At 33.3% G+C, this 24,848-nt stretch overlaps 6 protein-coding genes and 1 long non-coding RNA gene across 15 annotated transcripts; 4 read left to right on the top strand and 3 right to left on the bottom strand.

The window, feature by feature from the left end:
- The first annotated feature begins 448 nt into the window (after nt 1-448).
- Gale (UDP-galactose 4'-epimerase) lies at nt 449-3,305 on the top strand. 4 transcript variants are annotated; one of them, XM_034331532.2, is made up of 7 exons: nt 449-562; nt 1,446-1,592; nt 1,772-1,890; nt 1,960-2,250; nt 2,325-2,505; nt 2,580-2,864; nt 2,945-3,305. In XM_034331532.2, exons 2-7 carry the CDS (start codon nt 1,463-1,465, stop codon nt 2,995-2,997), a joined length of 1,059 nt encoding a protein of 352 aa, XP_034187423.1. In that variant the 5' UTR covers nt 449-562; nt 1,446-1,462; the 3' UTR covers nt 2,998-3,305. The 4 variants fall into 4 exon arrangements, with proteins under 4 accessions (XP_034187423.1, XP_076544739.1, XP_034187422.1 ...); XM_076688624.1 differs by lacking the exon at nt 449-562 and adding an exon at nt 719-1,069 and having other exon boundaries at nt 1,423-1,592; XM_034331531.2 differs by lacking the exon at nt 449-562 and adding an exon at nt 719-1,069 and having other exon boundaries at nt 1,368-1,592.
- A 1,291-nt stretch (nt 3,306-4,596) lies between these two features.
- ND-B8 (NADH dehydrogenase (ubiquinone) B8 subunit) lies at nt 4,597-5,322 on the top strand. The gene is made up of 3 exons (XM_034331570.2): nt 4,597-4,818; nt 4,908-5,014; nt 5,164-5,322. The coding sequence occupies exons 1-3, from the start codon at nt 4,736-4,738 to the stop codon at nt 5,256-5,258; spliced, it is 285 nt and encodes a 94-aa protein (XP_034187461.1). The 5' UTR covers nt 4,597-4,735; the 3' UTR covers nt 5,259-5,322.
- A 151-nt stretch (nt 5,323-5,473) lies between these two features.
- Nucleotides 5,474-8,942, bottom strand: LOC117607614 (uncharacterized). Its single transcript, XM_034331518.2, has 8 exons — nt 8,454-8,942; nt 7,832-8,360; nt 7,441-7,708; nt 7,169-7,366; nt 6,937-7,104; nt 6,672-6,864; nt 6,351-6,599; nt 5,474-6,171 (listed from the first exon to the last, which is right to left on the bottom strand). The coding sequence occupies exons 1-8, from the start codon at nt 8,574-8,576 to the stop codon at nt 5,935-5,937; spliced, it is 1,965 nt and encodes a 654-aa protein (XP_034187409.2). The 5' UTR covers nt 8,577-8,942; the 3' UTR covers nt 5,474-5,934.
- Nucleotides 8,943-12,232: 3,290 nt separating this feature from the next.
- LOC117607626 (L-selectin) lies at nt 12,233-13,659 on the top strand. Its single transcript, XM_034331554.2, has 4 exons — nt 12,233-12,338; nt 12,496-12,675; nt 12,754-12,919; nt 12,998-13,659. The coding sequence occupies exons 1-4, from the start codon at nt 12,233-12,235 to the stop codon at nt 13,200-13,202; spliced, it is 657 nt and encodes a 218-aa protein (XP_034187445.1). The 3' UTR covers nt 13,203-13,659.
- Nucleotides 12,521-14,988, bottom strand: LOC117607631 (peptidyl-prolyl cis-trans isomerase NIMA-interacting 4). 4 transcript variants are annotated; one of them, XR_004582203.2, is made up of 6 exons: nt 14,865-14,988; nt 14,535-14,682; nt 14,343-14,462; nt 14,060-14,229; nt 12,732-12,906; nt 12,521-12,636 (listed from the first exon to the last, which is right to left on the bottom strand). XR_004582203.2 is itself a non-coding variant. In XM_034331561.2 (5 exons), the coding sequence occupies exons 2-4, from the start codon at nt 14,634-14,636 to the stop codon at nt 14,071-14,073; spliced, it is 381 nt and encodes a 126-aa protein (XP_034187452.2). In that variant the 5' UTR covers nt 14,637-14,682; nt 14,865-14,988; the 3' UTR covers nt 12,638-12,906; nt 14,060-14,070. The 4 variants fall into 4 exon arrangements, 2 of the variants coding, with proteins under 2 accessions (XP_034187452.2, XP_034187453.2); XR_004582204.2 differs by having other exon boundaries at nt 12,748-12,906; XM_034331561.2 differs by lacking the exon at nt 12,521-12,636 and having other exon boundaries at nt 12,638-12,906.
- A 1,400-nt stretch (nt 14,989-16,388) lies between these two features.
- On the top strand, nt 16,389-19,491 carry LOC117607657 (glycerate kinase). 3 transcript variants are annotated; one of them, XM_034331604.2, is made up of 4 exons: nt 16,389-16,755; nt 17,305-17,866; nt 18,029-18,900; nt 19,006-19,491. In XM_034331604.2, the coding sequence occupies exons 1-4, from the start codon at nt 16,498-16,500 to the stop codon at nt 19,354-19,356; spliced, it is 2,043 nt and encodes a 680-aa protein (XP_034187495.2). In that variant the 5' UTR covers nt 16,389-16,497; the 3' UTR covers nt 19,357-19,491. The 3 variants fall into 3 exon arrangements, with proteins under 3 accessions (XP_034187495.2, XP_034187497.2, XP_034187496.2); XM_034331606.2 differs by having other exon boundaries at nt 16,570-16,732; XM_034331605.2 differs by having other exon boundaries at nt 16,616-16,820.
- A 3,719-nt stretch (nt 19,492-23,210) lies between these two features.
- On the bottom strand, nt 23,211-24,710 carry LOC117607593 (uncharacterized). The gene is made up of 3 exons (XR_004582200.2): nt 24,460-24,710; nt 23,639-24,372; nt 23,211-23,344 (listed from the first exon to the last, which is right to left on the bottom strand). It is a non-coding gene; the product is annotated as an uncharacterized LOC117607593 (long non-coding RNA).
- Between the last annotated feature and the right edge of the window lie 138 nt (nt 24,711-24,848).

Genomic DNA, 24,848 nt, shown 5'->3' with positions numbered 1-24,848 from the left:
CAGTCAGTCTTGGCACGGCCGCCGCGGGGTGCCCATTGGACAAGGTATTATATATTTGTTGTATTTGTGACAGGTGAAGCATTTGTCCATATGATTTCATGAAATTTCGTGAAAATAGGCTTTCTTCCGGGATGATGGCGATGTGCCGCCCCCCTCTCGCTCCCTGGGTTTGCAGGTTTCGGATCCCCTCGGAGGGTTTCCCTTTCCTGGGCTCCAGGAAAATGACAATGTGTGGGAGGAGATCCTATATATATATGTATATAGGTTTGTGGCTGCTCACTATTTCCGTACAAACGTTTACACGGGAAACTTCAAATTTTATGAATTTACAGTTTCACTTAAAATACTGACATTGAAAATGTTGCACACACAATTAATTTTTATTATTTTTACAAATATGTGATTAAAAGATAAAGTCTATATCTATATCATTAGCAGTTATTATGTATTCTTTTATTTTTAAATGTATAGAAAACTGATATCTTGTTATGTGCATGTTATCTGCTGGAAGTTCTTCTTGTTGGTTTCAGAATGATACAGTAATATTCAGTTTCTGATTCATGTAGGTATTCTTTACCTTATTGGCTTTGTTTGTTACAAATTTAGTTATATTATTTCGTTTCAAAGTTTACCCTTTTTAATTTGTTTTATCAAATTTTTATGTCAGTTTGAAATGTTCTACAGTACTTTATCGCATAGAATATAGCTATACTGTATATACTGTAGCAAATACAAATATGAAAATCGTGATAGGTGTAGGAATTGTTTACATTTCGATATGGCGGTATTAAGAAAAGTTGATATAAACTTTTTGGGAAATATTATTAAAGATGTTTTATGGAAATTGTGATTATACAGCATGATATGAGAAAATATAAATAGCGTACTTTTATGGTTAAACACATTCCAACTAATACTGTTTGATGTGAAATTAATAGCATACAATTAATGATGTGTCAAGATTACATAACTTTATAGCATAATTCAAGTTTTTATAGCAATTATGTTACGTTAGTGCACTTGCTGTTGTTGCGAAGGAAGGTTAATTGCTTACGTGTCATACGTTCAGGTATAATACTTTTTTTTTCGATATGTAATTCCTACTTGTATATAAAGTATATAGTAATAAAGTCTTTATTTAATTATGTATATATGCATATATTTTAAAACAAATATGTTAATTGAGAAAGTAAATATTATAATTAATTGTATTGTATGAAACACTTCTTGCACTCTAACAGAAACGCAATTTTAATTGTTTTTAATAATTTGCATTTAGCAAATAAATATTATCAAGAATATTAATAGAATAAGTATTATATATTTTGATATTTTGGTGTAATTACTATATTGTATTTAATTTATAGCACTTGCTAATTGTTTCTGTAATGTTATAATAACATAGAAGCACCATAATTGTAGATTAATGCATTTAAAATAATTAGAATTGCACAGAAAAACAATGGCAAATGAAACCTGGAATGTAATGGTGACGGGGGGTGCTGGGTACATTGGTTCTCATACTGTATTGGAACTATTACAAGGTGGTTTTGAGGTGGTGGTAATAGACAACCTTAGTAATGCTTATAAAGGTGAGAAGTAACAGATCAAGATATGAAAACAATTAATATTAATAAATCATTGCCATAGAATCAGGGTAAAAATAATAATATCAGTTTTATAATTAATACATTACCTTATTATTAAAGTTAATTAAATGAATTACTACTGCAGTGTATGTAATAATATATCATCTCTTTTTTCTATGTAGGAGATAATGATGTAAAACCAGAATGTTTATTGAGAGTAGAAAAATTAACAAGTAAACGTATTACATTCATTCCCTGTGATATTACAAACATCAATGATTTGAGAAATATATTTAAAAAGGTATGACTATAACTATTTTCAAATATAGGCAAGTAACTCAAATATATAATTGAAATAACTATGTTTTAGCACAAGTTTCATTGTGTTTTACACTTTGCTGCTTTAAAAGCTGTGGGTGAATCTTGTGAAAAACCTTTGGAATACTATAAAACAAATGTTTGTGGAACATTGAATTTGTTAAAAGTTATGAGAGAACATAATGTAACACGCTTTATTTATTCAAGTAGTGCTACAGTCTATGGTATTCCTGAAAAACTTCCATTAGTTGAAAATATGAAAACTGGTCAATGTACAAATCCTTATGGAAAGACAAAATATATGGTTGAAGAAATTTTAAAAGATTTATGCAGTTCAGATGAAGTATTAATTTTGATAATTATCTTTTATTTTTACTGTATTCTATAATTAGATATTTATTGCAAAAGAGTTTCTAGGCTTGGTCTGTTATATCTCTGAGATATTTTAATCCAGTTGGAGCTCATACTTCTGGACTAATAGGTGAAGACCCTAATGGAATTCCAAATAATCTAATGCCCTACATTGCTCAAGTATCTGTTGGGAAAAGGGAAGTATTATATGTGTATGGTAATGATTATGATACTCCTGATGGAACAGGTTAGTGATCAAATTACTTTGCAAAATAGGTATGAAAAAAATATTATTTGGTACGATTATCAATTCGTTTCTAGGTGTACGTGATTATATACATATTATAGATTTAGCAATAGGCCACGTAAAGGCAATGATTTATCAGAAGTTTAAAAATCCTACTGGATTTAAAGCTATTAATTTGGGTACTGGGAAAGGTTACTCTGTACTTGAAGTTATACATGCTTTTGAAAAAGCTTCAGGCCGAAAAATACCGTATAAAATAGTCGATCGCAGACCAGGAGATATATCTGTTAGTTATGCAGATGCTAGTTTGGCTAATAAAGAATTAGGATGGCGAGCTACTAGAAACATAGATGATATGTGTAAGCTGTTATAAAGATAATAATTGTTTCTAAAATAAATTAAAATTTGTAGTATAAGATTCTATAATTTATTATTACAGGTATAGATGCATGGAATTGGCAACAAAATAATCCAAATGGATATAAATGTTAATAATAATTGCTAAAACATTTTATAGTGCAAAAAGTTTTAAGCATTTAAAAAAAAGCATTTATTTTATTTTTTATTATATATTACATGTAAGCCATGGTGGTATCTGGTTACCAAAGTTTAGACCAAAAATATAATTTTTTTATATTAATTAGTTAATTCTAACGTTCAAAGTTACTTCTAAGTGATGTAACTTATGAAAGTTCCAAGTATTTGATTGCAATAAGTAATTCCATTTATAAATGTATATATGCATTTATACTTAAAGCAATGTAACGCCATATTACGTTCCTACAATTGTATGTACAAATTACTTTATATTAATAAATAATATAAAAAAAAATATTGAATTTGCTTATTTCAAAACATAATTTTGGCTTCCTTTGATACCTACATCCCTCAGCCCTGCTGCGTACTGGCCTGATAACATATTGGGGTATTAAGGACCCCGTAACGCCGGTGACTAACTTTGCATACCAATAATATAGCATCCGGGGTGCCAGGGACCCCGAGGTACCGGTGACGCTATATACCGATTTTACGCCACCGGGGTATTAGGGACCCCGAAGCACCAGTGACGCTGCATACGGCATTCGGGGTATCTGAGACCCCGAGGTACCGGTGATGCTATATACTGATATTATGCCACCGGGGTATCAGGGACCCCGAAGCACCAGTGACACTGTTTGCATACCGACATTTTGGCATCTGGGGTGTCAGGGACCCCGAAGCACCGTTGACGCTGTTTGCATACCATTTTGGCATCCGGGGTGTCAGGAACCCCGAAGCACCAATGACACTCTTTGCTTATCGACATTACAGCATTCGGGGTACCTGAGACCCCGAGGTACCGGTGGCGCTGTATATCGATATTATGCCACCGGGGTGTCAGAGACCCCGAAGCACCAGTGACACTGCATACCGACATTTTGGCATCCGGGGTGTCAAGGACCCCGAAGCACCGATGACGCTGTTTGCACACCATTTTGGCATCCGGGGTGTCAGGGACCCCGAAGCGCCGATGACACTCTTTACTTATCGACATTACAGCATTCGGGGTATCTGAGACCCCGAGGTACCGGTGGTGCTGTATACCGATATTATGCCACCGGGGTGTCAGGGACCCCGAAGCACCAGTGACACTGCATACCGACATTTTGGCATTCGGGGTGTCAAGGACCCCGAGGCACGGGTGACACTCTGCTTACCGACTTTACTGCATTCGGGGTATCTGAGACCCCGAGATACCGGTGATGCTGCATATCGATATTATGCCACCGGGGTGTCAGGGACCCCCAAGCAAGTAGCGAAATATAAGACCTAAAAACGAACAAATTGTGAAACTCACTTGTTCGGAATAGTGATGGGTACGACCGGATCTAGCGAAATATAAGACCTAAAAACGAACAAATCGTGAAACTCACTTGTTCTGGATAGTGATGGGTAAGACCGGATTTAGCGAAATATAAGACCTAAAAACGAACAAATCGTGAAACTCACTTGTTCGAGGTAGTGATGGGTACGACCGGATCTGTAGCGTATGCGCACTACAATTATTTATTATAAAACAAACTTGTAAATAATTAAGAAATTATTCACTCACAAACAATGAAAATGAATCGGCACAAGATTTAACGCGATGCAAGCGTCGAGGCCGCTTACAGAAAAAATGAAAAACTGAATTTTTGGTCTGCAGTGACTGCAGCTGTAGTCACTGGTTCGTGGTACATGGGATTTAAAAATGGCTGCAATTAAAATTGGTCCTCACTTGAAAGAATTACGAATTCTTTTGTGTCAAACATCAAAATCTAGTCAAGGTGTTAGGTAACGATAATAGTCCTTGTAAAAAGGTTAACATGTACTTGTAACATGTTACGTTTCAACTCGCAACATAACCTATCAATATTTTTCAGAGATTTCATTAAAGCACAGTATGTACCTCTTAAAAGACAAAATCCACAACTTCCAGTTTTAATTAGAGAATGTTCTTCGATCGAACCTTTCCTTTACGCACGATATGGTAAGTTTAATAATGTATTAATTTATTTTATACGAGTATATATATATAGTATGTAATACAGTATGCTGTACTATTAATTACATTTTAAATATCCCATGTACTAAATTTACTTAATACTTATATTTCTGTTTGAATTACCTATGTTTCAGAACGTGGTGTAGAGCAGTGTATTGCTTTGCAGAATTTAAAATCTGAAGAAATTCTGAAACGAGTTCAAGAACTCGCGGCTAGTACACCACAGTAATATTTGTAGTATAAATGTATATTAATTAATTCAGATATAAAATAAAGTAGTTGTATAAATTTTATTATTCAGTTCTACTTATAATTTAACAATGAGACTAAATAAAAAATCCATAGATCAAATATATAAAAGTTTCTCTTATTAAAAATGTAAAAATTATATCACATAATATTTAAGAAATAGTTTTTTCATATTTAAGGTAAATAAATGTAACATTTATTAAAATTAACAAATGATTTTTCGCACTTTACGAAGATACATTTATCATTTACAGATATATTTCTATCTGTGAGAAAATCATTTCCATGATATAATATGTCAATGTGACTTTTATACATGTGTATAACTAGGACTTTTTCTGAGGTGAGCCAAGTCTCTTAGAAAGTTTGGAATTCTGGAATTTTAGAATCCTGATATTTTACAATGTTAAAATTTTAAAAGGAGTTGAACAGTAGAACACGCTGGGGAGGGGGGACGATTGGCCCCTTCCTAATTACACCAATGTTTTTATAACATCTTTTTAACTTTATTTAAAGTGAATTATTTAAACATTTATTTTTGTTATGTACTAACTTTTCTATTTTGATAATAGAATTATGAATATTTTGAATATTTTTATATTTAATATTTATACATATTTAGGTAACAATTTCATTTTACCTATGCTTGCATTCAATCATTCTCTATATGCAACATTGGAGATATTATAAAAATTATACGATAAATTAGGTGGTAAAAAATTTTGTAAAGATGCTGGCATTGTATTAAAGTATGTTGCATTTCTTTCTCGAAATATTGTATCTGGTACGGTGGTACTGGACGCATCTGGTTGAAAATTTTGTACAGTACTAGTTGGAATAGTTTGTACAACAATTGGTTGAGTTGTCGACGCATGGGAAACAGTTTGTATTACCTGTAGATATTCAAAATATAGAACTTCATAATATACACAGATTTATCTCACATGTACATATATATTTTTGGTTTTGGCAAATTTGATTTATGCGATTCTGTTGCACAATCATATAATCTTATTTGCTAATTAAATATGTAAAACGGACATCGTACTAGCTAAAAAAAATAATTTTTTACCTGAACTGCTGATGACTCTGCGTGAGATATAGAAAGCGAAGAATCTGAAACATTCGATTGAATAATCTGTGATTGTTCCGACTGTTGCTGTTGCAATTGTTGCTGTGACTGTGTTAAATGTTTTGTGTGTGACGTATTAATTCCATGTCTGCGTTTCATATGCTTATTATAATTTGGCCAATTTGTAAAGTGATGCTGACATTCTAAGCAACTGTATGGGCGTTCACCAGTATGTTGTCTTCTATGAGTCTGAAAATAATTATAACTATATTACACAATTATATCTTAAACAATATAAATTAAATAATTTAATTAACTTACAGTTAATATTCCCTTAAAACGAAAACATTTGCCACAAAATTCACACGTGAATGGCATTGCTCCGGTATGTATTCTATGGTGTTCTCTTAATGTACCTTTTTCTCTGAAAGTTCTTCCACAAACAGCACATTGATGTGGTTTCGCGCCAGTGTGAACTGTCTCATGTTTTTTTAATTGCAGTGGTGTTTTGAAACTGTAAATTATAAATCCTTTAGTATAAACGTATTTACGTTTGAAATTTTATTATTTATTTTTATAAACATACGCCTTGGAACATTGTGTACAACTATATGGCTTATCTGCAGAGTGGGTTAAGAAATGAGCTTCTAAATTTCCTTTCTGAATAAAACTTTTACCACATTGATCACAGGTAAAATTTCTAACACCAGAATGAATACGTTTATGGGTGACTAAATTTGGTTTAGTTGAGAATCTGAAAAATACTTATATGTAATGATACATTAAAACATGCTTTTAGTTAATTTTTAAAGTTATACCTTTTGTCACATTGGTCACATGGAAATCTATTTTTCATAGTATCTGGCAAATGACACCTACTATGAATGTACAAAGCACTTTGTTGCCTAAATGCTTTTCCACAAGTTTGACATACATGTGGACGCTCTTCACTATGAATTGCTTTGTGAGAATCTAATACTTTTTTATGTACAAATGATTTTCCACAATCTTCACAACTAAGTGTATTACACGTTAAAATGTATGATTAGAAAATTACAAAAACTAATCAGTAAACCAAGATTATGTTTACCTGAATTTTGCCTTGTTTTTATGTCGTTTAACGTGAGTAAGGAAACCATAATATTTATCATAAATTTTGCAGCATAGTACACACATATATTTTGCTTGTTGGTTGTGAATAGTTTCGTGATGCTCTTCCAATCTTTCTAAGCTAGGTAATTTATCATCGCAGTCTGTGCAAAGCCAGGGATACCTATCCAAACCTTTTCCTTTTTTAGACCCAAATTTTGTTGCTTCTTTTGTATGTGCTTCTATGATTTCTAAATCTGAATCTGTACCTACAATAAAAAAATAATATTTTGTACTTTTCAAACAGATATGTTATTTTGAATTTCCCTCCAACAGGTAAAATAGAGATCTCATAATTTCTTATTACATATTTATTTTATTTAACTATTTACCTGTCATATAGTTATCTGGAATTTTAATACTAGTCTTTATGCTCATATTGCTAGATTCTTTCTTCAAATCAGAATTAATATGCACATCAGAATTTTCCATTTTTTGATTTTGACTTTTTCTCTTCAATTTTTTTTTAGCTTGTTTAAGCGACGTTTTCTTAAGTTGAATTTTACATTTCTTTTGTTTTGAAATATCTTGAGATTCTTCGGTTTCATACTTTTGATAATTATTATTCTTATTTTCTTCAATAAAATAATTCTGTGATTCATTAGATTCAATAATATAGTTGTTTGGTAAATGACATTCATCGATTCCTTCTCCAGCTTCTTCTACTTTTGGAAATGCTTCTGTTTTCTCAATATAATTTACATTTGCCTCTAATGGTCTTGATTCAGTTTTGGGATCTATCAGTAATTGCCTTAGAGATATCTGTGCTTGATTAGTTTTCTCATAGAACTCATTACATTGATTTAGTAATATACAACAGTCTATACAAACTGTAAGTGGCAGTGCATCGCTTATTAATACCTGTAAGAAGTTTATCAATTTAACATTTATATTTTGATTTAAATTAATTTTGACATGTTAAAATTAATCACAAATGGAGAGACGTGTTTTCACCTGAATCTGTAAACATTTAGCAATTTTAGCTTCTATTGCTAATTTCTGTCCTTCCGCATCATAAATTCCAATAAAATTTTCTTTGGTTTCGGCGCAGAGCCGGCAAAGTTCCGGCTCTGTCATTATTCACACATAAATCCAAAAATATGTATCGCGACACAGTACATTGTCAAAACAACTGTTAATGTAATCACATCATCTCACGTTTACATTGCAATAAATAGTAAATAAAAGATTAGTACGGACGCTATAAAGGATAGCCGACATGTTGCTTTCTCGTATACGAAAAATAAACTACTTCGATATGTGTATAAAGAATTACTTAAACATCCACTTATTTCAATATGTTTACAGTTAGTGATGGTGAATTATTAAAAAGTAACTTATTCAATGGCACAATTATCATTATGTTATTTTTAAATAGAAGTATTCAGTTACTTCATCACATTTGTTTAGAAAAATTATTGTGCTACGTATAGGTATATATTGTATACGCAGTTCACCAGAGTCCATAACTGCAATGCGCAGGTTGGAAGATGGTGGGGGAACTCAGCGAGCTCTCCGCTAATCGCTTTCCACTTCGTTTGGGAGTATTGCCAATCAGGGCGAAGATGCGCACGAAAGAACGAAAACTGGTCTTTTCGCAGTTATGGACTCTGGTGAACTGCGGTATACATATGTTAGGTATCACTAGGAAACTACATTATAATAGAGTCGGCTGTGACATTATGGAATTATAGGGTTTTTGAAATCTTGTTAATGTTGTGGCGGGCTCTTTGAAATATTAATAAAGAGTGGACTTGAGAGTAAGGCTTTTCTAGCATTAGATGTATGATGCACGCGAAATTTAAATTAAATAACAATATAACCACGGTCAAATTGATCCCATCACGGCTATGTTCATCAGAACAACTTTCTTTACGTTACCGCATACATTTTCCAATTTCCGGCCAAAGGAATGTCATTGACCCTTTATCCGTGTTTAAAATTAATCTTAATCCTAGGCATACCAGACGGATCTTAAAACGCATAAAATGTACAGTAGATTTATTAATTTGTGTTTGTTGAAAATAACTAAAAGACGAGTGTATGTATATACTCGGATATTTCAAATTAACAGCTCTAATGTATGGTCAACTGTACCTTAGGTTTAGGTACCGAAGTCAAGTGGCGGGAGGTTCCTCCTCTTATTTTTGACCAAAAGAATCGTATGTTGCACCTGAATGTACTTCGGAACAAACAGGTGACTCAAGAGGAAGAGTGTGCTTATTGGGAACCAATGGATGAGTTTCTCTTCCAAGAATTTTTCGAATTCAGCTCGCGCCGAACCTACCTTTATCGTCGATGAAAGTAACAAAGATTAAGAGTGAGTGAAAAGAGGAAACGTGGTGGGGCCATGGATAGAAACTGTCCGGGAATATGGAAATAATACAGTACTATAAATAAAATAAAGCCACAACAGTCTCCGCGATAGAATTACACTTTTGTTACTTTCAAAGGATAAATAAATAATTGCATGCACGAAGTGGGAAATAATTCTAAAGTTTGACTTTAAGTGAAATGTGAAAGTTGAACTGAAGCAAAAATTGATCATTATTCTTTTAAATATGATTTTTCATTGCATCAAAAATTTAATTCAGGTAATATTACAAAAAAATTAATAATTAATTTACAGCCAAAAATTTATTTACGTATTATTAAAAATAACATATTTTTTACGGTATATTATTACTCGTATATGATAATATATTGTACATAGAATAAAAGGAATTTCAACTCTAAATCATACATTAGAGCAGTAAAAATGAATTAACTTTCATACTTAGGGTTCCGGGTCATTTTGACCCCGTATACGATATTAGTTACGAAGCCTAATTATAAAACACTTTATATGTAGTACGAAGAGAATATACATATATAGATGTGTGGTTGAAAAAATTTCTATTTAATATATTAATACTTCTTAAAACTTAAATTTAGATCCAGATAATTTATTATTATTTTTATAACTGAAATCGTATCCGTTCAATCGATGTGGTATACTTTTTAGGTTTTCAGGTCACCTACATCACCTTTTGAAATTATTGTCTAACGGTACCTGTAATGTTCTCAATTACTAAGCTAACCGTATTTTTGAAATGGTATTCCGATAACCAACGAAACCAAAAGTTTATTTATTACTTTGTAGATAAATACTTAACTTGGAATTGTTTAAAATCGAATTATCTAAAATTTACACTAAAAAAACATACTTTATTTATTATTTTTTATTCATGTTTTTTTTTACATTACTAATTAAATAACTTAACAGAAAAAATTGTTTATAATAAATGTGTATTAACTTTATACTTTTATTATTATTTGTATATAATAAAATGTGATGTAAATAGGTAATTTCAAAAATAAATAATTTAAATAAAAAAGAATTATATAAATAATTTTATGAATATTATAAATTTTGAGTCACACAAAGAGCGTCAAAATTTAAATTAGCATTCGAGCTTTGATAAATTCTTGGGACACGTATAATTTTCTTCTAATAATTGTTTTCAAACTTTTGTTACAACAAATAGTTTTTGTGTTCAATACCTTGTTCCTCTTTTTCGCTTTTGTTTTATCTTTAATGAGAAATAAACAAATGTACATTTTTAAAACATATCAGATAATATATATTTGTCATCACTTTCATTTTTCTAGAAGATCTTACTGATTCAAACAAAGTTACTCATTTGTATATTATCCATGGAATTTATTTACAGTATAATTTTAATATTAATATTAATTAATTGCAAACAATATATTAGAATAAAAAGATTAATTAAATGAATAAGATACAAAAAATTATCCGGTCGTGTCTCAAAAATGTTTACACAGTCCTAGAGGTTCTGGCACAATGTCCTCATTGCATATATATATATATAGGGGTACTTCTTAAGAAAGTGCGGCAGTTCTTCAGAGAACGTCTTTAGGTGAGTACTGTTAACACGATGTAATAAAATATGTTCGATCTCCGTTTTCAAGATATTTCTAACATTAGAATCAAATTATCTTTATTTTTATTAAAACTATTACTAAATAATTAATATTCAACACATTTTACCATTATCTTATTTAAAAAAGATTAACTTATATAAAGAAATAAAATTTTAAATTCTTTTCTGTAACAATATAATGATTTTTACACGATATTTCATTTCAAATATTTATACATATTGCTATTAATAATTAAAAATTTATTAATTTAGCTTCTGAATGTTCTCTTCTTATAGTATTTTCACAATGATTATAATACTTAAGTGACCTCAAAAATAAAATGGCTAATTCGGAAAAGAAATTTTATGAAATTTGTAAATGTTCATATATCAATTTTTAGCAAACGTAGCCCAAAAATATTGTTTATCTATCATCTATCATGTATCAAATTTAATCAAATATGTAATACTTTTACAATAATTTGGAAATAAAAATTTATTCACGAAGGGTCCTGAGTTTTACTTTCTGATTAAATATGACGGTCACGGTATATTTCGGAATGTTAACGTTTCATTCATGAATACACGCGTTTTCTCCAACACGGATATCTTAAATGATTTCATTTCAAACAACATTAATATTTCAAATCAAAATTTTCACAATTACATCTTTCGCCCTCTTTAACAAATAATGAAAATATGTACATACATAATTAATATCAATATTTTGTATTATTTTTTATTCTTCTATTTACACATTGCAGTATTTAATATCTATATTTCAATTAAAATATAGTTTGAAGCAAAATGTTGCGATTTATTATTCTTGGAATACTTATTGCTTTATCGGCGGCTCAGTTCCAACCGTCTGGAAGGATCTTGGAACCACCAATTCCTGCCCTTTGTGCACAAAGTGAGTGACATATTTTTACACTATCCAATTATTAAATCTGAGATGATTTTTTTTGCAATAAATAAATCCACATTGTACTGTGAAAAGTTCAATTGAATACTAAATATAATTATATACATAGTAAAAAATTGAAACTATATAAATTGTGATATTTTAGGAGTTATTCATGAACGTTTTAATGGCAAGGGTTACTATTATTCGTGGGCTGATCCAAGAACAAGTGGACAGGAAGTTGATTGGCTATCAGGAAGGAATTTTTGTAGACAAAGATGTATGGACCTTGTTTCCTTAGAGACATCTGCAGAAAATGAGTTTATTAAAAGCCGTATTGTCCAAAGTATGGCAGTATTTTATACTTTAAATATTTTAAGAAAATAAAATAAGAACACATACAAAAAACAATTATTACTTCTAGATAATGTGAAATATATTTGGACATCTGGTCGCCTTTGTGATTTCAAAGGGTGCGACAGACCTGATCTTCAGCCACTTCATATTAATGGTTGGTTCTGGACTGCAGAGTTACAAAAATTAGCTCCAACTACCGATCGTTCTCAGAATGATTGGTCTGAAAGTGGAGGGTAAATTTACTTTATTTTACTTTATAAATGTAATTATTATAGTATTTTATGTGAATGATTAATTAACAATATTTATAGTATTGGAAAACCACAACCAGATAATCGTGAAGCTATTCAACAAGGAGGTGCTCCTGAAAATTGTTTAGCTGTATTGAATCAATTTTATAAGGATGGAGTGAACTGGCACGATGTTGCTTGCCACCATAAAAAGCCATGGGTGTGTGAAGAAAATGAGTCGTTGTTAAAATATATCCGCTTCACTAATCCAAACATTCGTGTTTAACGATCTGTCAGTTGCCGAATTTATGCCTTGACTTAATCTTATGTAATTTTTATGATACAAGGATAAATGACATGGACAATAGATTTAATGAAAAACATGATTAATCATAAAACATACCGACTGCTACGCTGAAAACTACTAAGGGTATAATTACTTCATTTTTCAGTTTATTTATTCAGCTTCCTATTTCATGTTATTAGTAAAATATTACAGATACAGAAGAATTTTCTTTATTTTGGTATTTTACAATTGTTTGATGGTGTTGAATTTGTGGCACCTGTTATGGGCAGCCACTAGTGCAGTTGATGCATTAAATAATGAAAATCTATTTTAGCATGTAACAATGCATAGTTCAAGAAAATAAATTTATCCAGTCTGTCATTTAACAATAAGTCATTTTCAACAGGTAGATATAAAAACATACTAATAGTAAATTAAATAATTGTGTAATTAAATGTGTTCCACATTTTTTTTTAATTTTGGATATTTTATGAATTAATAGAATGTTTTTACTATAAATTTGAAAACATTTTTCAGATGTTCTACATAATATTTATAAAATAATATATTTAATTAGTTTTACAATGTATCATAAAACATTGTTCATTACATTTTATTTTCGTTCACTTTATTACTTCTGGAGTCTGTGGATATGTGTGTCAAATGTATATTTTTGATTAAGGATATATATTGTAAAATGATTTTATGTTTGTAAATATATTATTTATACTATTTAATGTATTATTATTTTCATGCATGGAAATTCATGCCTTCCTTAGTATTTAATTTATATGTGAAATTGGAAAGAAAAGCAAAAGAACTTAAAAAAAAATAGAATATACTTTTATGTACATTACCTATAGATTACTTATTTGAAACCTTCTACCATTATAATGTGATAACCAAATTTCGTTTTAACTGGTGGATCTGTATAAACTGGAGCCCCAATACTAGATATAGGTAGTGCAAATGCAGCTTCCTGAAATGGACCAACCATTGATCCTCTTGTCATCCATCCAAGATCACCCTTTAATGATCATTAAATAACAATTTCAATAAAATAAGATTACAGATGTAGGGTTCACAGGAAAAAGAAGGAATGTCTGTATACAAGATCCTTAGAATATTAAATAGAATTACCCCAGATCTTGCTTTGTCTTCACTAAATGTAGCTGCAACTTCGTTAAACTTTTGTCCAGCTTTTAGTTTCTCCAATGCTTCTAAAATCTTTGATTGTTTTTCACACAAAATATGTCTAACCTTTAAGAACAAGCAAAAAGAATTATAACTTTATTGTATATAAATATAATTATGTATAAACAATGTACATACTTTTACTGCATTTTTTCCTTTCTTTTCACCTTTCTCACTACTACCTTCTGCCTTTTTAGACTTATTTGAGTTTGAAGCATTTGCATTCTTTTTAGGAGGCATTTTGAAAGTTTCTGCTCACGTTGTGATCAAACTTGCAACAAAAACACTGCGAAATTATAACACATTTAAGTTATGAAGGTAAAATGAAACAGATAAATGAAGGTTATATATAAAAGTATTTGTTAATTCTAAACAAAACTGTATGTTTCATCATTATTAATATTAGATATTCTAATGTCACGAAATAGGGGAATTCATATGGCTGTAATAAACTGAAAATTTATTTACTTTCTTTTCCATTCCAAAATTTGTTTCGATTTTCACATACAATAGAGACATGTATCTGCAGTTCACCAGAGTCCATAACTGCGATGCGCAGGTTGGAAGATGGTGGGGGAACGCAGCGAGCTCTCTGCCAATCGCTTTTCACTTCGTTTGGGAATATCGCCAATCAGGGCGAAGATGCGCACTGGAGAAGCGCGAAGAACGAAAACTGGTCTTTTCGCAGTTATGGACTCTGGTGAACTGCGGTATATAGGTTAGCTGCACTAACACCTGAAGTGAGCTGAAGTAGTCTCAAAATCGAGTGAATCGAGAGTAACATTTTTTAAAAACAATGCATATTACAGTAAAAGCTGGATATATGCAACAAACATTGGGACCCAGACGTTGCATATATCCGTTGCATATAGCCGAGGTGTCGATTCTGGGCATTTAATGTTTCATATATCCAGCCGAGGTATCGATTCTGGGCATTTAATGTTGTATATATCCAGTCGAGGTGTCGATTCTGCGTCCGTACACATCGTTTGTATTCAACAGCGATACCTATTCTACGTTCGTACACAACATGCGACGTGTTACGGCCTGCCTTATGTTTGGTATCATTTTAATCAGAAAAATCTCACAAATGCGTTAGTAAAAGTTTTATAAAAAAGTTTTATCGTTGAATTAGTATTAGTCACATCGATATAACGGTTCGGATCGTATTACACGGCTTCCTCGTCGAGCGTCTTTCGTTGCACATATCCAGCTTTTACTGTATATCAAAACTTTGATTTCAAAAATTTTAATTTGTATTGAACTACTTAAATTAAATTAATAAATCTAAATTAAAAACTATTAACGTTAAAGAAATTCAATGAAATAATAAAGTTAAATAATTAATCTATTAGAGGAAAAACTAGAAATTGGAAATATCCCGGTTTTTAACGAAATTGTTTTGGAAATTTTGCACTAAAATTTTTAGTTCTTTTATCCGTGACCCATCGTCTGACAGATAGTATATGCAGAAAGTCTTAGGTTGAGAAGAATATTTAAATTAGATCCGTTTGAACACGCATTCTTAGAAGCTGTTCCCTGTTAATTATCAGCATTTGAGAAAGTTTAGTTTGACTAAATTAAAATGCTAAGACAGTCATATATTATGTTCGAAATACTGTTTGCCTACTTTCTCGCGCTATATATATGTTAGTTTGACACCCAAAAACTTGGCGAAAGTACATACATATTTACACGAAACCATGTGTACTGTATGTTATTTGTTCCTTATCCATTTTTTAACATTACATTTTGTTAAGATAATATGTATTCGCGTATTCATTATCGTGCGTTCGTATGTGTACAAGCCACTTAGAACCGAAGAGATGCGATATTTTTTGAAATTTTTGAATTAAAAAGATAAGAATTTAAAAGTTTCTAAATCAGTATGCAATTGCAGCACATTTGTAACTATACATATATGTATCTGTAAACTGAGTGATATTTGTTAATTTTATTAAAATATAGCTATGTTCATTAAGTATACTTAGTGATGGCTATAACCATCATGGATCCACCGGTAATCCAACACTTTTCAAATTTTCTAAAAATGTAACTTCCATCAAAACACATTTAATCAAGCAATATCTGATCCATAAACATGTCAAAAGTTCAAAAGAAAAAACAAAAAAAAAAGGCGAGAATTATCGATTTAGCAGAGGAGGAAGCAAGACTTAAAAAAATCAAAGCAATTGAAGCGAGAAGACAAAAGGTTATAGACGAAGTTCAACTTTCGTTACGGAGAAGAAGAAAGGAAAAAATAGCGATACAAAACGCAGGGTTTGACAAGGAAGAAAGATTGCGTCAGAAACAAATTAGGGATGCTGCGAAAACGGGTAGTGACAAAGAGATGTTACAGGTTTTTGTAACCACAATGCAATTTAGGCTTCCCTTAGTTAAGCAAAAATGTTAATTAAGAAAGAAGTGAGCCACCGTTTGCTTTATTTACCTATGTTCTTTGTACGCGCCAGGACAGGAGATTCTAAGGGTGCATTCCATTAACGCCCGAAATGCAATTGAAGGCGTAGATTTACCGGCTATATTTCCGAAACCCGGTCATGCTCGATTTCGTTGAAACTTTGCAAATAGCTTCATTTTACAGAAAAGCTATTTTTGTGAAAAGAATTTTTGGGGAGCATTAATAAGAATGCTTTACGATGAATTAAGATTTTCTTTGTTATTAATTAACCTTCGGAGCCGGGTCTGTTGTGACCCAGATCCACAATGTTTTGATCAAAATTTTAAATAAAAGATTCCGGTATATTGGTAAATAATATATAAAAGAATAGCGTAAAATTTAGAAAATAAAAATAGAAATGAGTCGAAAATTAAATTTAAATTGTTGTTGTCCTAATGATACTGATTATTTTTACTTGATACGAATTCATCTTACTTTCGTTTGTTGTAGATTCGCGAAGATCTGAAAAAAGTTATTGAAACAGGCATAAAGTGTGTGTACACTTCGGTAATTATACCAGAAAAGATCAAATACGATGGCAAATCAATATTAACTATTAAAGATGTTAAGTACCGACTGAGGAATAATTTACATATAGTTGGTTGGGGAAAGGAAGCAATAACCATGAGCGCAGCACTTGAACGTATCGTTCGTAAACAATTAAAAAAGGGATGGATGGTTGTACCACGGAAATCACTTTTTATGATGTGGAGTTATCCAGAAGCATTTCCCAGACTGGACAGTCGTATTTCATATGTTGAGGCTGGAACTGACGGCGAGCCAGATCTGAAAACTGTAGAAGCTACTAGAAAAATCCTAAATTACTGTAGAAAGTTAAAGAAGAGAGATCTTTTGATTGTTATGATCTCGCAAGGAAGTGATGATCTTCTCTGCTGTCCACGAGACACAATTACATTAAGGGATAAACTTAGAGTGATAAATAGGTTGAAGGCTGTTCAAGCAACTCCCGAAGAAATAAATACTGTAAGAAATAAGCTGTCTGCAATTAGAGGTAGGCAGATAATTCTACAACCATTAGTTACAAATTTTAGAATTTCAAAATTCCAAAATTCTAAAATTTCTGAGATCTGGTACCCCCAGAAAAGATCCTAGTTACGCAAATGTCCAAAACTCGTGCTACATTAAAGACGGTACATAAAAAATTTTAATACAGGCGGCGATCTAGCACGATTTGCTTACCCAGCAAGGGTCATCACTCTAATTACATCAGACGTTTCCGCTAAACCAATGAGTCAAATATCAGGTGGACCATGTGCCTTCGATCCAAAGGATGTGACAAGCTTAGGCATTTTAACAAAATACAGACTCATTAATAGATTACCATTAACTGTAAGAGATTTAGTGGAAGAAACCATTCCATGGGTCATGGCTGCCGATAAACAATTAGATGAGAAGAAGAATTATAAATTCGTTCATGAGTATGTGATAGCCTGCAACGCCGATGCCATGGAATGTATGTCCACGGACGTGTTCAGGCTAGGTTTATTTCCTTTAAAGCTTAATTCCACTTGTTTTGGAGAAATCCAAGAATTTGCTCGAGAATACGTTAAACTTGCTTCCTTAATGATACTAGCCGTCGAAGGTAAAATAGATAAACTAGATATGTACGAAGCGATGAAAGAAAGTCCTATTTGCCCATTGACGGACAAAAAGATTCAGGAAATATTTCCTGCGAAAGATAAATGGGGTTTGGGGTTGTGTCTCCTGTTAGGAGGACGACCATCTGTCAATCTTCGTCCTAATCCTGGTAACGGCGGACCTAATCAGGAACTTGCTGTATATTTTTCATTATATTGGTACTTGAGAACGCAACAACAACCGATTTTACGAGAATACACGGTTTGGTTCTCGGGCGGTAGTTCTTATGGTAAAGATGGCAATAGCGATGCGGTCGGGGCATTTGGATACAAAAGTTTGGCCCCTGATGTTTATTTGACTTACGACAGGACGAGAATCCGGTATGAGGATGCTCGCGATAAATGGCGGAGACTTTGCGATGAAAACCGTCCTTCGTCTGAAATAGCGGTGAGTGAACCACTTATCTATACTTGAATTAATATAGCCTCCCCAACCCAGTATTGGCGCATTGCGCCGCCTCCACTATTTTTTATACTTTATTTTCTTTGATAGGACGCGTTTAAAGAATTTAATGATGTCGAACTTATAAAGGAAAAACATGCTGCTATTTTTCCTCATAAAGTACTTGCTAGGAACGATACAAATTTAATGTTTTCGTCTATTAACGACGAGGATGATTTGGTGGAACTAGAGAGTGGAAATTATTATACATTCACGAACGTTGGAGATCTCCATATCATACGGATTGCTCGTTTTCAATGTAATTGTGATAGTGTTTGTCATGGGCATGGAGAAAGGATATGTACTGATAATGAATGCCCTATCACTCAAACATTGTTGACAGAAACGAAATCAAAATTTCAATCTTGCTGTCGTGTTGGTACCGAAAAAGATTTCGGATAATTGCTGTGAAAATTCATCGTAAATAAAGTAGAAAGTGTTTGAACTACTTCGGGAAATAAAGGAACATATGACAAAAGGCTGTTTATGGAATCAAATGTAACCCATCCATTGTACAATCAATATATTAAACTGCAACTGGACTTACTTTTATTTTCATTTTAAGTCAAAGTGGATGTTACGTTTTAATTTTTACATTGTCATTTACTTATTTTGGTTTTCATTTTTTTATTGATATTACTGATCTAAATTTAACTGTTTCAAAGATATTGTTTATTCAATGTATCAAAAGTTCCGGTAACAACTATGATAATAAAAGATATTTCTAAGCGAACAATGGCAGATAGAACGATTGACCGTCTGCCGTTTGAATTCGACAATTAATTTCAAGGTGGAATTCAACGTTCGTTGAGGAGGGATCGTTTAAAAGATGGTAAGAAATTCCAGAAGAAGGAAGATCTTCGCATGCTTGGAAACCGGCTTCGATATAATAAGAAACTCCAAGCTGAATAATGCCGGGTTATATTTCTTAAGGCTTTGCGACAGCCGAATCTCGTTCGCGGACCTATTCATCGTCTTTCATGCTATTTCTTCCGTCGAGCTTTCCTTGCTCTCTTGAGAACCGGCAATCAGATACTTTGATCTGATCGAATGAGATGAAAATGAATAAATTAAACATTATATATGGGCTTGAAAGCTGAATTGTATACAAAAAATACATCAATTTTGGAAATAAATTTACAGTTTGCACATTTTATCGCTGAACCTGGATCAAAATGACTCGTGCAGAAATGACTTAGAGAAATTAATAAATTTACGAATTAATTTACGTTCGTATATTTATTTCTGACTTACAAGTTATCCAACTAAGATAACAACTAACGACTCGGAGACAATCTCCGTTTCTAACAAAGAAGCAGGAAGCACCCGTCAGATATACTTGTATAAAGATATCCCTTTGAGATCATAAACGACAATCGTATTTGAACATCGAATCCATATCTTCGTACAAGGATGATACTGCGACGAGGAAACAAAGACCGTGATCGTATCTAAATGGAAAGCAGAGCGACGGAGAAAGAAGATTAGGAAAAAGAAAAATTGACAGAGAGATGGTTCAATCGGGTAAAAAAAGGGGGAGGCTGTATTACTGCTGTGATATCGAGGACGAGATATCGAGGACAGTCGCTGGTAGACCTTCGATGCTCGAAGCTATGTACATTCTCGTGCAACGTCGACCTCTTCGAGTTACCCGGCAGGCAAACTGTGGCATTTCATGCCACGAATAGAGAAATGGCACAATATCGATGATTTTTGCAAATATGTAAAAATTGCGGCAGTAACTATTGTCCATCGATGACAAGAAGTCTCGTGACGGGACGACACAGTGGTAAGAGGGCGTGCTAGTTTTAGTTTTACACGAGTCTAAATAGTAAGCGCGACCGCTTCGACTAATCATACGTCAGGACTTAAAGTACGTGTGAGGCGCGATCAATCAGATTGCGTTATTCTTCCAGGACTTCCCGTGATCGGTGAAGAGATAGAAAGATGACTAGCGGGACGGCTTTTTTCATTATTTCTTAATCGGGAGAAGCCTACATTGCATGTGGGTGTACAGAGATATCGACGCAACCTCGGGGGACCTAGGGAAGACCAGCGTGGCTAATGGGCATGTCATTTCGCGAATCTACGAGCATATAAAACCGAGAACTCTTTCGGTTGTGTTCCAATTCCCGCGACATCCTATTTGACCTGGTATCCTTATAAAACGAGTCGTTTTAAACCTACCTTAGGATCCAGAAGTTTTCGAATCTATCGGAGTTTCTCGATGGTTCTCCTGATTTGGGATGGGGTTTAGTAATTGGAAAGCGGATTGATCATTTCAAATGATTTTTCGATCATTCGACATGAATCGTATATAGTTATTTATTAAGCTAATAAAAGCACTTGCTATTTTGTAATAAAATTCTAACGATAAGACTTTTTTCAAGGCGATAAATGTTTATTGGCAGTGTTTTGTTAAACACCCCAAAAAGGTCCATCAAATTTTTTAATGGAAAGTAAATCCAACGACGCGGGGCAATTCTATAAAGGCTTCAAACGTTCTTTAAATTCAACGGACATGCTTCTTGATTCTTCCTACGCTGTTTCGACCAAATCCGACTCCATTGTCGCAGTTGAAACCCCCTTCTAATTTTTTAGCCTTCCAATGTGAACCGCGGAGAGGAGGGAACGGCCAGTAATTCAACGAAACTTCCCTAATTAATCAGACTCCCAATTAGTCGAAGTAACGAAGGTCGAATGGTTATAGGGTAAAGAGGAGCATGAGAGGAAAGGCGAAACAGTTCGAAAGGAGAAGAAACGAGAATTCAGAGAGAGAGAGAGAGAAGGCCGATGAAAGAAGAGAGATGACACTAATTGTAAGTCACGTCGAAGGTGATCGACAAACGGGTTGCCCGATTTCCCTTGAAATTACGTTTCGCGTCCTAATTCCATGCGGAAAAAGGACCAACTTGTAAAGACGGTTTCTTCATGTTTCGTAGTTCACCTTTAATTTCTGCCGTTTTTAACGTCGCGTCGATCGTATTCGACACATGCGTTCTGTTTGTCAGGTCATTTCGAAAGTCTTTGCGTATTTTAGTGACATGGCCGCTTATCCGAGTGACACCTGCCGATTTTGATGAAATTTTGGCTTGATGTAGAGTTCGAAAAAAAAAATATCTGACAGGTATTTTTATTTTTGGTTGTCGTTTGTGTTGAAGGGTGAATGTACCTTTCAGATTTTGAATTGAAAATAATATTTGGTTAAATTGATATATTCTTGGGGAAGAAGAGTATAGAGAGAGGATTGAAAGTTGAAGGGAAGATTGAAATACCATCAATTTTATTAAAAAACAAAAACAAATATAAATAATATTAAAATTTAATAAAATTAAGATACTACCGAAAATAGTCTTATTAATGTATAAATTAATTTTTTTCACATTTCATAACGTTTGAAAGAAGCGACTACCTTCATGACCATTTTTTATATTTGCCTTTGAGACAGTGTTTTCGAAGGGATTAGAATCTGACAGCATTCTAAGGTAACTTCAAGGAACGAGTTTACCTGATTTTCACCACTCTGTCGTTCGTAATTTAAACGGGAATAAAGAAGACATCTAAGAAAACTTTATTCGAACTTTCGAACTGTCCGATGCACGTATCGAAATACCATCGGAGAATCTTCAATCAGTTCCTCTCGCTTGCTTCCAGTCGAACCGTTAAAGAAAACGACCGTGGATTGGCGAGAACGTCGCTATGTATTAAAATGAATCACCGAGTCAACGATATTCCGGGAAACTCGTATCACTCGGGTAGCGCATCACATTATGCTAACTGCCCGCGTCACAATATTATCGAATATTTCCCTTTACTACTTGCCACCAATATTAAAGTACATATAATTCACTGGTAGTACATTGATTTAATTCTCTTAGGGAAAATCATTGGCATTAGTAAGTAGGTCCAGACCCGTTCTCGCCATACTAAAAAATTCTCGTTACGCCGATGGCGAAATGGTACTTTGCAAGAGTAGGAAAAGTGTACCGATCTATAGGTTAATATAAGCGTATCACTTTGCACGTGGGTGTCGTTGCTTAAAGTATTAGAACACTCGTGTTCAGCATGCACGTTTTTAGCAGCCGGTGATTTTGGGACGCGTGGCAGGAATACCGGAGACTAGCGTGTTAGAAAAGGGTGGGTTGGCACCGTAAAGGGGTAACAGCCGTCACTGTACCATATGCCTCGCACATTACTCGCGAAGGAGGAGAGGAACTCGTAAAAGTGCGACACACATGATTTTTATTTCTTTTACCGTTTTCTTCGCTGCTTTGTTACGCTTCCTTTTATACCTTCGAAAATCTAAGTTTGATTTATGCTTCTCATCGTCAGTGATTTGATTATTCTCAACTCTATGCTTCGTATACCTCATTTTTGTCTTTTTAAAAACCTATTCAATGTTAAAAAATCAGTGAATATTTATTACGGAAAATAATTTCAAAGTAATTCTAATTAATGCTGGATCAATTTTACATCAATTATATTAAAGTTCTTTTTTTTCATCAGAAATAATTTTAACACGTAATATGATCATTAATATCAGCAAAAGATGAAATATAAAAACAAGGTAGCCTGACATACGGTCACGAGACGTTATTTATGAGAATTTCGACGTTTGATCCGTTTCTCGTTGTCTCGAGTCCCGTGAGAGGTTACCGTCTGTCCCCGTCAAAAGAATACCTACATTAATCAATGTCTCGCTGACTTTTTATCGTCGCTTCTACTTATATTCTTAATATCGAATAAATTTTCAGCTTTGCTTAGATCACGCCCCAGTTTCTTTAATACTCTGTAATTTTACAATACAATTTAGAAAATATTTGTAAATATTAAGAACGTGCGAAGTACTCCGTTCGCCCCTGTGCCCTCCCGCTAGTCATCTTTCTATCTCTGCACTTTCTATAAAACGCAGGTACCATTGTTAAACCATTCTATAAAAATATAAAATCCAACCTTATTCGAGTAATAAAAGTTGAAATCATAAAAATTCCATTTCACGTTATAACGATCTGTGTTTCGATCGTAAAAGAATTATTCTTCAGTCAAGTTCAATAGATGCTGCTTCAACATTCTTGGCTACATTTCTTTGTCGACTAACGTTCTCCCGAGAACGCCCGGAGAATTGCTTTCTTCCGTCTACTGAGCGGAACCACACGCGAACGCGAGGTCGAGTCCTTATTTCCGGTTGCTTCAGCGGAATTTCGTTCACGTAGTTTTAACCTATATCATTTTCCCTTCCAAAATGTCACGGGACGTACCGGGACGAAAGAAAAAAAGACCTGCTTCACCCCGTATTATACGTATTCTCTCATCTGACTCGGGTCTCACTGGGGATCCCCTTACAGTCACGATGTTTCCACCGATAATCTTTGTCAACATTTTTCTTCTTCATCTTATTATCAGTGACGAGCGATTATTCTACGAAAATATTTTCTTCGTTACTTTATCAAAATTTAATTTATTTCTCAAAATCTCCTCCACATCTGTCTGTATTCGTTCCATTACCAGTAAAATCCGTCCGTTCTTCTTCGAAAATCAACTAAAGCGAGAAAGAAGATAGACAGAGCAGAGATTTTCGAAGTATGTCGCAAATATATCGAGTGGAGCGACGGTTTAGCCGGGCCCTGTGTATACGGACGTTTACGTATCACGTTATTGGACAAAAGTTGCACCATCGGTTTTAGACGTGACGCGATCTGATTTATCGCCCGGCGCGGATTTTTCGGTACAAGAGGGAGAAACTACGAGACGGGCCATTTTTCTCAGGCTGCAGCTGGATAACGTGCTACCCTCTCCCTTCCTCTTTCAACCCGCCACCCTTTTTCACTCTCGTTCCCTTGTTTCGCGCGCTATTCTTTCTACCCACCAGTGAAATATATAAACTCCATACGTTT

Source organism: Osmia lignaria, chromosome 6 (genome assembly GCF_051020975.1).
Source record: "Osmia lignaria lignaria isolate PbOS001 chromosome 6, iyOsmLign1, whole genome shotgun sequence".
NCBI lineage: Eukaryota > Metazoa > Arthropoda > Insecta > Hymenoptera > Megachilidae > Osmia > Osmia lignaria.
The sequence above is the reverse complement of the archived record's forward strand: the minus strand, read 5'-3'. Positions and strand labels throughout refer to the sequence as shown.